Source organism: Canis lupus, chromosome 16 (genome assembly GCF_048164855.1).
Source record: "Canis lupus baileyi chromosome 16, mCanLup2.hap1, whole genome shotgun sequence".
NCBI classification, from domain to species: Eukaryota; Metazoa; Chordata; class Mammalia; order Carnivora; family Canidae; genus Canis; species Canis lupus.
The window spans coordinates 1,004,397-1,018,243 of record NC_132853.1 but is presented as its reverse complement, the minus strand read 5'-3'; the positions used below and the strand labels follow the sequence as shown (position 1 = coordinate 1,018,243).

The 13,847-nt window shown below is 38.2% G+C and overlaps 1 protein-coding gene and 1 pseudogene across 1 annotated transcript; one reads left to right on the top strand and one right to left on the bottom strand.

The window, feature by feature from the left end:
- Positions 1-239: 239 nt before the first annotated feature.
- On the bottom strand, positions 240-1,267 carry LOC140607396 (olfactory receptor 1L4). Its single transcript, XM_072782155.1, has one exon. The coding sequence runs from the start codon at positions 1,170-1,172 to the stop codon at positions 240-242; it is 933 nt and encodes a 310-aa protein (XP_072638256.1). The 5' UTR covers positions 1,173-1,267.
- Positions 1,268-2,491: 1,224 nt separating this feature from the next.
- LOC140605630 (mitochondrial import inner membrane translocase subunit Tim9 pseudogene) lies at positions 2,492-2,770 on the top strand (annotated as a pseudogene).
- The last annotated feature ends 11,077 nt before the right edge of the window (positions 2,771-13,847 follow it).

Here is a 13,847-nt window from a genome sequence, read left to right as displayed (position 1 = left end):
AGTGTTCCATTTATTTTCTCTTTCTATTTAAAAATATTTTATTTATTTATTTTGACAGAGCAAGAGAAAACGCATAGGCAGGGAGGGGGAGTGGCAGGCAGAGGAAGAGGGAAAAGCAGGCTCCCCTCAGAGCAGGGAGCCCAATGCAGGGCATGATCCCAGGACCTTGGGATTATTACTTGAGTCGAAGGCAGGCATTTAACTGACTGAGCCACCCAAGCACTCTCTATTTGCTCTTTCTATGAGTGAATTCTGTCCCTTAATTTAATCAAACCCCTCTTCATATCTTTGTTCCTCAGGCTATAGATGAAGGGGTTCAGCATGGGTGTCACTACTGTGTACATAACTGTGGCTACCCGGTCCTTCACCACTGAGTACATGGACAGGGGCCTAAAGTAGACATAGATGACACTCCCATAGAACAAAGCCACTACAGTGAGGTGGGAGCCACAGGTAGAGAAGGCCTTCCACTTCCCAGCTGCAGAGGGAATTCTGAGCACAGTGATGATGATTCGCAGGTAGGAGAAGAGGATGCACAGGAAGGGGGTTGTGATGACGGCCAGGGTCTCAGTCATGACCACAATCTGGTTGGAGGATGTGTCAGAGCAGGATAGCTTTAGTACAGGTTGGGTATCACAAAAAAAGTGCTTAATGACATGAGAGGCACAGAAGGACAGGCGGGACATGAGTAGCACTCGGAGCAGGGAGTGCAGGTGGGAGATGGTGCAAGAGCCCAGCAGCATGAGGAGACAACGCCGTGGGTTCATGACCCTTTCATAGTGGAAGGGGTTGCAGATGGCCACCAGCCTATCTATGGCCATAGAGGCCAGAAGGTAACTGTCAGTGTTTGCAAAGGCCATGAAGAAATACATCTGGATCAGACAACCCACAAAGGAGATAACCTTGGTCTCTGATAGTAGGTTTGCCAGCATGTTGGGCACAATCACTGTTGTGAAGCAGATATCTGTGAAGGACAAGTTGCTGAGGAAAAAGTACATAGGAGTATGGAGTCGGGAGTCAGACTGGATAACCAAGATGATGAGTACATTGCCCACGACAGTGACCAGGTACATGATGAGGAAGATGGCAAAGAGTGGTTTCTGTAGCTGAGGACTGGAAGAGATGCCCAGGAGGACAAAGCCTGATTCGCTGCTATAGTTCTTTGTTTCCATGTCTGTGCCTTTGTGGACGGGGTGTGGAGAAGCAGTTGGAGAGATGTGAAGGGCAACTTCATCAAGTCAGATTCTTCCCTAATTTCCAGGTCATAAAAATGCTCATTAATATTTGTTCTGATTTTAAAGAGTATTTATTTCAAGAAAATCTAGAAAGAGGGAGTAAAATCCAATAAGACAAAAATAAGAAAATTCCAAGTTGCTTTCTACATGAGACACTAATATTTTTCCATGTGTCCTTAGGTAAATTAAAAAAAAAATTTTTTATTGGAGTTCAATTTGCCAGCATATAGCATAACACCCAGTGCTCATCCCGCCAAGTGCTCCCCTCAGTGCCCATCACCCAGTCACCCCAACCCCCCACCCAATTCCCCTTCCACTACCCCTTGTTCATTTCCCAGAGTTAGGTGTCTCTCATGTTTTGTCACCCTCACTGATATGTTCACTCATTTTCTCTCCTTTCCCCTTATTCCCTTTCACTAATATTTATATTCCCCAAATGAATGAGACCATATAATGTTTGTCCTTTTCCGATTGACTTGTTTTACTCAGCATAATTTTTTTAAAGGAAATTCTGCTAGTCTAATTTGTCTGAGTTTCTCAATTTCTCTTTCTAGAGATTCTTTTTCATTTGTATCTTCAGCAACTCCTTAGGTTTTTTTCTCTTCTTTGCCCATGGAATGTCTTTATATAAATGAAATTTTTGACTAAATACCTGTGGAGCCTTCATTCTACACTTTTAAATAATACCTGTCTAGAAAACTTTGAATATAAGCATCCCATTCCACCAATTAGGCCAAAGACACGTCAAGGACGGCCTCTGTTACCACTATTAAGCTATAGTACTCAGATGGTAGCGAAAGCCAGTGAAAAAGCAAAAATAATGAAAGAGGCATAATATTTCACTTGCCATTATTTTTTAGTTGACTTGTTTGGCTATCTAGGAAAATCCAAGGTACTCATCTGAGAGCGTTTAAACTATGAAGATGTATCAAAGTGGCTAGGTATAAGATACCTAATACAAATATTAATATTTACCCTGCAGTAGAAAAATATAGTGGAGTAAAAAATTTCCTTTGGCCATGGCAAGAAAGTCTAACCATCTAGCCACTGTAGCACTTATCCTGACCCAGACTCTCTGTCTGTACTTGGATTGTCAGGAAGCCTCCCAGCCTCTCATGGGTATAGGATATGAGAGCCTATGCTCCAGTAAGAAATCAGGCCTCATTGGAGACATTCAAACAAAGTTTGGAGAACTAATTTTCCAAAAAAATAAGGAAACTCATGCATTAGAAAAGGTATAAACATACCAAAAGCATATGGCAGCACAATTACCAGAATCTGATCAGACCAAACAGTTTAATGATTTTCTTGAAACCTACAATAAACTTATAGCAATCTACTTTTTGGACTTTGTTAAAGACTTCATAACAAGAGAAGTAAAACCTGAGGAGATCATCTGTTCAGAACATTGCTTATGGAAATATTTAAAAATGACACAAAGTAAATCCATGAGATTTCAGGAATATCATATTTAGCTGATTGAAGCCCTGGCAGCCAAAGCAGGATTCTGGCCCACCAGGATAGAGAAGTCTTGATGTATGGATGAACTTTTGATGAATTCCAGCAGCCGTTATGAGGGAAAAGAGAATTCATCTGCTTAAAATCCCCTCAAAGCAGTAGCCACCATGTTAAACCATTTGCCATGGCTGTTCAGGATATGGAAACAACTAAAGAAACAAAATTGCTATTTCCCAGGAAATCAAGATAGAAGGTCTTATTGTTCAATGAAAATACTAAGGTGCAACATTTGTTGAGGCCTTAAGATTCAGCAGCTTGGTAACTTCATTAAAAAAATAAATCATTGTTTTGTGGTGCTTGGGTGGCTCAGGTGATTAAGCATCTGACTCTTGGTTATGGTTCAAGTCATGAGTTCACACTTAGTCATGGGATTGAGCTCCACATTGGGCTCTGCGCTCAGTAGAGATTCTGCTTCAGATTTTTTGTCCCTTCCCAGCCCACTCTCAAATAAATAAATAAATAATCTTAAAAAAATAATAAACTAGAGGTACCTGGGTGGCTCTTTTGGTTAAGCGTCTGGTCCTCTCAGGTCGTAATCCCAGAATAGCCCTTCCTGTGAGGGTCCCTGCTTGGGGTGTGTGTGTGGGGGGTCTGCTGCTCCTTCTCTCTCTGCTCCTCCCCCTGCTGTGCTCTCTCTTGCATGCTCCCTCTCTTTCTTTCAAGTGAATAAATAAAATCTTTTTTAAAAAATTGTTTTTTCTTCCAAAAAAAAAAAAGTCTAAAAAATATTTGGGAATAAATCTGATAGAAAAAAGTAAAAAGAAATGAGAAAGATCTGTCTGAAGAAAGTGTAACAGAACACAAAGGGATATCTAAATAAATGGAGATACTATAGAGGTACTATATTTCTACAAAAAGAAGATTCAATATTTTAAAATGCCAATTCTGTGATTACACATGTGATATTATACAGTAGCTGTCTTCATCTTTTTAGCATGATGCCCACAAGTTCCACCCATGTTGTTGCAACTGGCAGGATTTCCTTCTTTTCTATTGCTGAGTCTAAAAAAGATAAATTCATAGAAACAGAGAGTAGGATTGTGGTTACCAGAGATGTGAGATGGGAGAAATGGGGACATGTCAAACAAAAGGTACAAATTTCCAGTTGTAAGGTCAGTAAGTTCTGGAAATCTAATGTAAAGCATGCTGACAAAAGTTAATAATATTGTAGTATATACTTGATATTTGCTAGGAGAGTAGATATTTATTATTTACTTTCATTGAGCTATAACTGACATATAACACTGTGTAATCTTAAGTCGTAAAATGTGTTGATTTGATGCATTTAAATTGCAGTATGATTACCAGCATAGCATTGGCTAACACCCCTATCACACCACATAATTATCATTTCTTTTTTTGTGATGGGAAGAGCAATTTCTCTTAGAAACTATGAAGTTTATATATAATTCATTATTGTTGTCTATAATCGCTATGCTGTGTGCTACATCTACAGGATTTATTCATCTACTGGTTGTGAGTTTGTACCCTTAAACAACATCTCCCCGATTCCCTCACTCTCCCAGCTCCTCCTAACCACCATTCACTTTGAGAGCGTAGTTCTTAAATGTTCTTGTAAAAGAACTAGAGATAGTAATTATGTGAAGTGAGAGAGATATTAAGTAACCATACTGTGGGAATCATCGTACAATGTGTAAGAATATCAAATCATCATGTTGTACACTTTTAACTTACACAATGTTATATGTGAATTATATCTCAATACAGCTGGAAAAAATTCTTCAAGAATTAATAAAATTTAGTGCACCACAATAAGACTCCAAGAGCATCTTTTTCCCCAAGAGTATTTTTTTAAAAGATTTTATTTATTGGGATGCCTGGATGGCTCAGCGGTTAAGCTCTGCTTTTGGCTCAGGATGTGATCCTGTAGTTCAGGGATCTTTTTTAAAAGATCTTATTTATTTATTCATGAGACACACACACACACACACACACACACACAGAGAGAGAGAGAGAGGCAGAGACACAGGCAGAGGGAAAAGTAGGTTCCTAGAGGGGAGACTGGTGTGGGACTCGATCCCAGGACCCAGGATCATGCCCTGAGCTGAAGGCAGACGCTCAACCGCTGAGCCACCCAGGCATCCCCACAAGAGCATTTTTAATAGAACTGAGAAGGTCATTATAAAATTCATTTAGAGAAATAAATGGCCCAGGAAAGACAATTTTGAAAAATTAGTATAATGACAGAGCTTTTCTTTTACTTTCTTTTCTTCTCTTTTCTGAGAGAGAGAAAGAGAGAGAGTTTGTGTGTGTGTGTGCGTGTGTGAGAAGGGCAGAGGGAGAAAGAGAGAAAGAACCTTAAGCAGGCTCCATGCCCAGTGCCAAGCCTGATGCAGGGTTCAATCTCAGAACTCTGAAACCATGACCTGAGCTGAAATAAAAAGTTGGATGCTCAAATGACTGAACCACTCAGGCACCTCAACAGAGAGTTTTTCTAACCAAAAATGAAAGTATGTAATAATGAAAAAGAATATGATAATGATACACAGAAAGAAAAACCAATCAATGAACCAACATAAAGAATTCTGTATGCCTATATTTATATATGTATATAGATCTGAATCAATAGACATGCTAAAGTGTTGTAAAAATAAGGCACATGATGTGATGAACACTGGTTTTTATATGCAACCGATTAATTATTGAAAGCTACTTCTGAAACTAATGATGTACTATATGTTGGCAAAATGAATTCAAAGTAAAAAAAAAAGAAATAATAAGGCTATATTTCTATCTAACCCACACAGAAAGAAAACCCATATAAGTGAACAAACTAGAAGTAAAAAATCAAAGTCATAAAGCAGCAGCCAAAAATAAAGGACATATTTATATAGTCTCAGGATGTGGATGCCATTCCAATTGAGGAAAAAAATGTAGAGGCAAGAATGCCAAAACACTGTACTCAAAAATGTGAAACTTACACCAAAAGAGATCATAAGTACAACTAAAATATTAACTATTGACTCAAGAAAATATCTACAACACATCTGTAGAAATGTGTTGAAAACATATCAACCTAGTTGGTAATCAGAAAATGTAAATTAGACTGAAACACAATTTTCACTCATCACATTGTCAATAATTTTTTTTGGCAATATTCAAAGGGAAAAAGACCCTCACATACATTGGCAATGAGAGGATAATCTGCATAGGCTTTTTGGTAGTGTCTATCAGAATCGAAAATCTACATCTCTTTGTCCAATAATTCCACTCATAAAAATCTATCCTTTAAAAATACTCATATATGCATAGCACAAAGATACATACACAAATTTTTGTAGCATTACTTACAATACCAGATAAAAAAAGAACAAAGAAACAAACAAACAAAAAAACCAACAGAGGAAACAACCTAAATAACCACAAATTATCAAAATAGTTAATAGTGCATTCTCATTACTCGGTGCACCCAGTCTTTAACGAAATAAGACGGCTAATGATAGTCAACATTTATTAGTACTTAGCATATTCCACCCTGAGGTAAATGCTTTTCACATCTTTTATGATTTTATTTTCCCCAAATCCTAAATAGGCACCATTATTATCCTTATTTGCAATTAAAAAAATAGAATTTAGCAAAGTAATTTACCAGATACCACAGTTAGTAAGTGGTAGAACTGGGATTTTAATTCAGGCAGTCTGATGGCAGAGCTAGTCATTGCTAAGCTATATTATCAAGGTTATACTATTGTCCATGATATTTTGTTAAATGATAAAAGTAAGTTGCAGAGCAATGCATAAATAACAATTCCATCTTCTGTAAAGGAATATATCTCCTTTATATTTGTGTTTGTTGTGGTGTGTGTCTGTTTTTTTGTGTGTGTGGTTGCCTGTCTGAAGCCAGATTATAGGTATGGAGTAAGGAATTCCTTCCATATTTAACTTTATATACAGATATGTCCTGCTTAGGGACATAGAGTCTTTCAGGGCTTTTTCCAGGGATGGTCCTTCTCTGTTCAGCTCTCCAAAATCTCTGCTTTATGCCTAGTATTCACTCCTATATCAGATTGGAGCTTGGCCCAGCCATTCCCAGCTGTTAAATTGTAGATTCTAAAACAAGCGGACATTGGAAATATGCCTCCTGGATTAATTTGTGTGAATTATTGTCTTCTGTCTCAACATATGTTTGGAATCCCTCTGATGGACCAGAAGTGCTTAAAGTGGGACTTGTGCTGAAACCCAGTCGCTTGTGTCCCTTTGTTGAGCTGTCAGTGCCTCATCCAGATGTCTCCTACCAGAGACACCCACTTCATTCCAGCCACTTCCCATGGATATTCTCCATCATCGTAATATAATAGCTAGTAATGACACAGTGCTTATGTGTACCAGACAGGAATTTTACATACATTAAATCAATTAGTCTTCACAACACCCCATTTTACAGATAATGAAAGTGAGGTACAAGGAATTGAAGTGACTTGCATAAGTCCACACAGCTAAGGTGGTGGAGTCCAGCTTGAGAACGTGTGGCTTATCCCCTGCATTATGCTAGCTTTCTCATTCACTTGTTTCCTGTCTTTGAGACGGCGGAGAGAAACTAGGATGAGGAAAAGGGAGGAAGATCATATGAAGAGGTTGACCCCCAGTCTCTGTTCCCAAAGACCCCTCAGCCTGCCTACCTGTGGGCTTGACAGAGGAGAGTCAGGGTCCTGACCAGTGTCAGGGCCTGCCAGGGAGTTGAGATCAGGCTCTGAATCTGTGAGGAAGCAGGGCAGGGCAAGTGCCGATCTACTTTCAGAAAAGTGCAATCTCTTCTCTCTATGTACAGTGGATGTTGGTGATGGAAGAGGAGACCCAGGGGCCTGTCTTCCGTGAATCTTAGAGCCCTGAGGGCCTTGTCCCTGTGATCTTCCCAAGAGAGAAGAACATTGTCCTCACTGAACTCTGAGCCTTGGGGAACCTGGGCTCTAGAGGTGTAGCCCCATATTCCTGGAAAGGGAATTAGGGCCATGCAGCAACAGGGGTGGTGGTATTTTGTGCACATATATGTGAAGCATGTACACGAACATGTGTGTTCTTGCACACACACATGTTCTCTGTTCATGCATGTGCTCCTTGCATGTCTGTAGGTGGGCTTATGTGTGCCTACCTGGAAGGAGAGGTGATGGCTTCTGAAGTTCTGTCTCCATGCGTGACTGTATCTAGGCGCAGGAATAGTGCTACGAGGAAGGGATTAAAATACAGGCTCTGGAGCCATTTGGAATAGATTCAGATGCTGGCTCTGCCGTTTATATGCTGTGTGAGTTTTTATAATATTTAACTTCTTTGAGCCTCATTTTGTGTGTGTGTGTGTGTGTGTGTGTGTGGTTTTTGTTTGCCTTTCTTAAACATTTTATTACTTCAGTTTCTTAAGGCAGATATCCCAGTTACATTAATTATTAAATGGGGGAATTTGGGCAAATTGTTTCGCTTCTCTAAACCACATTGTCCTCATCTATAAATGCATAGCAATCTCAACTTTAGATATTTTCTTTTTTCTATTTTTTCCCTTAATAGCCTTAATTTTTTTAGAGCAGTTATAAATTTATAGCAAAATTGACCACATGGTACAGAGTTCCCACATGCCTGCAGGCCCCATACACACACTGAACTTCCCCAATTATCCACATCCCTACAAGAATGTTACAGTTGTCATAATTGATGAACTCCATTGACACATCATCATCACTCAAATCCATAGTTTACATTAAGGTTCACTCTTGGTGTTGTACATTCTATGAGTTTTGACAAATGTCTATTGACACCACTATAGTATCATAGAGAGTAATTTTAATGTCCCTAACATCTTTTGTGTTCCACCTGATCATTCCTCTCTCCCACCTATGCCCTGGCAACCACTGATCTTTTTACTATCTCCACAGTTTTACCTTTTCCAGAATGCCATATAATGGAATCATATAGTATGTAGATTTTTCAGATTGACTTTTTTCATCTAGTAATGTGCATTTAAGTTTTCTCCATGTGTTTTCCAGACTTAATAGCTTACTTTTTTTTTTTTTTTTTTACTGAATACCATTTCATTGTTTGGACATATCACTATTTATTTATCTACTCATCTACTGAAGAACAGTAGCAACGTATTTGGTGCTTCCAAGTTTGGTAATTATGAATAAAGATACCATAAACATTCATATGTAGGGTTTTGTGTGGATATGTTTTCAAGTCCTTTAGGTTAATACCAAGGAATGTGATTGCTGGATGATATAGTAAAAGTATGTTTAGTTCTGTAAGAAATTGCCAGATTGTCTGTACCTTTTGAACTTCCACCAGTAATGAATGAGAATTCTTGTTACTCCACGTTTTTGTCAGCATTTGGTGTTGTCAATGTTTTGAATTCCGGCCATTCTAACGGATCTGTTGTGGTACCATACTGTGGTTTTATTTTGCATTTCCCTGATGACATGTGATGCTGAGCATTGTTTCCTATGCTTATTTTCTATCTGTATATCTTCTTTGGTGAGGTACCTTTAAAGTCTTTGGACTATTTTATTAGGGCTATTTATTTTCTTATTATGGAGTTTTTGAAAAAGGAATCTTTTGATACAGATCTCAGTCTCAGGGAGCACAGAGCAGGGTGAGAAGGATGGAGAGAAGGGTAAATGGACAAATAGAAGCTTTCCATCACAACCCCATCTGGCTACCAGAGTGATCTGTATAAATTACAACACTAAAAAAAGAAGAAAAGTTAGCTGTTCTGAGCCATGCCCCCATGCTCAAGAGGGAATGTCTGCTTGTCCTCCTATGAGCTTATCTTTGCTGCTGCTGTTCACTCTGATTTGTTTCACTGCAAAATGTGATTAGGTCTTCTCCCATTATTTCTCAAAACACACAATGCCCAAGGCTGTATTTACCAGGACTTGAAGGTAACACAAAAGGATAACAATGGAGAAAACTGTAAAAGTAGATCACCAGTCTCACTGTCCCTAGATGCTGCTGGCTGTGTACTCTTTTTTAAGGGGCTCTCCTTCTGATCTTTTCTTGCCTTATCCTGGCAGCATCATCTTATGGCACATTTGTCTCTCCCAGAGGAAAGTCCCCTTTTCCATCTTCTCATTTTCCCAAATTCAAGTCCCTAACAACATATTTCTGGACTCACCACGGGACTGTGGGGTTGACAGACTTAGCAACTCTATGAGGAACTAATATCAATAATCTCCCCAGAGATGATATGTCTGACGAAGACAGTCACTTACACTTGTAATAAAATGCATGCTGTCTCAATTTAAAGCTCTGAAATGATAATATCCTGGCTCAGGGCCTCCTCCAGAACAGTGAAGAGATAGTCTATTTACAGTATTGTGATATAAAAAAATCTCACTAGGAATGATCTCTCCCCAAAGAAAACTGATGGCAAAGACCCATTAGTAGTAGGTAGTAGAGGGTGACCAACTGATCACATAATCCATATTTCTGGATGGGAAGGTAATATTGTAAAAATGCCAATTTCCCCAAATTAATACATATGTTCAATAGACTCACAAAATTTTAAAAGGGTTCTGTATATAGGATGTATCAAGTCTACTCTAAAACTTGTTAATGAGAGACAATGTCCAAAAGTAACCATATAATTTCGAAAACAAAGCAGAACGATGATGGTAGGTTTGTCTTCCCAGTCAGAAAAAAAAATACAACAAAGCTTTGCTAGTTAAAATAGCATAGTGTTGGCATAGGAATGTAAAATCCCGCTGATGCAGCAGAGTAGAATCCAGAAATAGGCCTAAATAAAAAGGCACTTAGCCCTTATGGATGTGGCAGGAAAGAAAATTGTGGGACAAATGTACATTTAATTAAAAGATAAATTGAATAAATTTAGATCTTGACATTATGCCAGGTATGTAAATAAATTCCAGATGGATTTGAAGATTGAAAAGGTAAAAATCTCTAAAACTGTAACATGGAAATACATGAGAATATTTTTATAATTTTGTGGGTGGAATAACCCTTACTCAGCAAGATATAAATTGAAGCTGTAAAGGAAAAGATGGGCAGATTTGACTATATAAAAGCGAAAGTGTGTGTGTGGCCAATGTCATGAACAAAGTTCAATGAGAGTCAAAGGATTTGGAGAAAATAATGATGTGTATATGTATCAGACAAGATTAGTATTCATGTAATAGAAAGGATTTCAAAAAATCAACAAGAAAATGACAAATATTCCAATTGTGACAGGAACAATGATGTTTACCAAATAAATATTCCATACAAAAACTTAACATTTCCCACCCTTGTAGTTTGATATGAACACATGAAAACTTCTGTCCAAAGAAATAAGAGTTTAAGTAATGTGTGTTATTTCTCGATTAAGACCACATGAAATTCTCCAGTCTATTTATCTGCGAAGGAGTCCGTAGATTTTAATAAGCTATGGTGGATCTCTATCAGTGTGGTTTTCTTTGAATCACTATTCATAGGACAGCCCTGGTGGCCATTTTTTTCTTTTTAAAAAGATTTTATTTATTTATTCATGAGAGACACACAGAGAGAGGCAGAGACACAGGCAGAGGGAGAAGCAGGCTCCATGCAGGGAGCCCGATGTGGGACTCGATTCCAGGACCCTGGGATCATGCCCTGAGCCAAAGGCAGACGCTTAAACCGCTGAGCCACCCAGGTGTCCCAAGCCCTGATGACCTTGATGGATGTATTGTGTAAGCAAGAAATAAACTTTGTTGTGTGAAGCTATTGGGTTTGGGGGAATTAATTTACTGTTGCAGTATATAAATCCATTCTGCCTAATAGCTCAATAGAAAAATGACAAAAGGATATAAACAGGCAATTCACAGTGGAAAAAATAGAAAGGACCAATAAACATATAAAGGATAGTAAAGTATTATTTGTTTTGACCAATGCATTAGCAAACAAAGAAGATGCTGATACTACGTGCTTCACGTGAGGAGAAAGGTACTTCACGTACTACAGATTGGCACAGAAATGCACAAAACCATTTTGGAGAATAACATGTCAGTATCTCTCAAATTCCACTTTTATGTATATAAGACATTTGAACAATGTATGTGTACACATTTGAACAAAGAACAATGTGTGTATACAAAGTGTTCATAGAAGTATTGTGTGTAATAGATATGAGAAAATAGAAACTGTTAAAATGCTCAGGAATAAAGAAAAGGTTAAATTATGGTGGCTTCATGTTATAAACTATTATTAAATAATATGAACAAGTTAAAAACAATAGTATATTGTAGATAGTAGTGACTTGGAACCATCCTGAAGACATCATGTTAGATGAAACATCAAGTTTCAAAGGTAATATATTTATGTGTGATTTTAATCCTCTTTTTTTATTAAAAATTTTTTATTGGAGTTCAATTTGCCAACATACAGCATAACACCCAGTGCTCATCCCACCGATGCCCCCCCTCAGTGCCCATCACCCAGTACCCCAACCCCCTGCCCACCTCCCCTTCCACCACCCCTTGTTTATTTCCCAGAGTTAGGAGTATCTCATGTTTTGTCACCTTCTCTGATATTTCCCACTCATTTTCTCTCCTTTCCCCTTTAATCCCTTTCACTATTTTTTATATTCCTCAAATGAATGAAACCATATAATGTTTGTTTTTCTCTGATTGACCTACCTCATTCAGCATAGTACCCTCCAGTTCCATCCACGTCAAAGCAAATGGTGGGTATTCGTCGTTTCTAATGGCTGAGTAATATTCCATTGTATACATATTCCACATCTTCTTTATCCATTCATCTTTCGATGGACACCGAGGCTCCTTCCGCAGTTGGCTACTGGGGACATTGCTGCTATAAACATTGGGGTGCAGGTGTCTCGGTTTTTCACTGCATCTGTATCTTTGGGGTAAATCCCCAACAGTGCAGTTGCTGGGTCGTAGGGCAGGTCTATTTTTAACTCTTTGAGGAACCTCCACACAGTTTTCCAGAGTGGCTGCACCAGTTCATATTCCCACCAACAGTGCAAGAGGGTTCCCCTTTCTCCACATCCTCTACAACATTTGTTTCCTGTCTTGTTAATTTTCACAGTTCACCTCACTGGTGTGAGGTGGTATCTCATAGTGGTTTGATTTGTATTTCCCTGATGGCCAGGGATGCGGAGCATTTTCTCATGTGTATGTTGGCCATGTCTATGTCTTCCTCTGTGAAATTTCTGTTCATGTCTTTTGCCCATTTTATGATTGGATTGTTTGTTTCTTGGGTGTTGACCTTAATAAGTTCTTTATAGATCTTGGATACTACTATACACTAACAATGAGACTGAAGAAAGAGAAATTAAGGAGTCAATCTCATTTACAATTGCACCCAAAAGCATAAGATACCTAGGAATAAACCTAACCAAACAGGTAAAGGATCTATACCCTCAAAACTATAGAACACTTCTGAAAGAAATTGAAGAAGACACAAAGAGATGGAAAAATATTCCATGCTCATGGATAGGCAGAATTAATATTGTCATTGAAAATGTCAATGTTACCGAAGGCAATTTACACGTTTAATGCAATCCTTATCAAAATACCATGGACTTTCTTCAGAGAGTTAGAACAAATTATTTTAAGATTTGTGTGGAATCAGAAAAGACCCCGAATAGCCAGGGGAATTTTAAAAAAGAAAACCATAACTAGGGGGCATCACAATGCCAGATTTCAGGTTGTACTACAAAGCTGTGGTCATCAAGACAGTGTGGTACTGGCACAAAAACAGACACATAGATCAATGGAACAGATTTTAATCCTCTTAATATATTTTTCTATTTAGGGGCAGCCCCGGTGGCTCGGTGGTTTAGTGCCGCCTTCAGCCCAGGGCATGATCCTGGAGACCCAAGATCGATTCCCACATCGGGCTCCCTGCATGGAGCCTGCTTCTCCCTCTGCCTGTGTCTCTGCCTCTCTCTCTCTGTGTATCTCTCATGAATTAATAAATAAGATCTTTAAAATATATATATATATATATTTTCTACTTAAAGAGTATTTTTAATTTTTTAAATATTTAATTTAAATTCCTTTATTTATATATATATATATTTAAAGATTTTATTCTATTTTTATCTTATTTATTTATTTACTTATTTAGGTATATATATATTTATATATATATTTT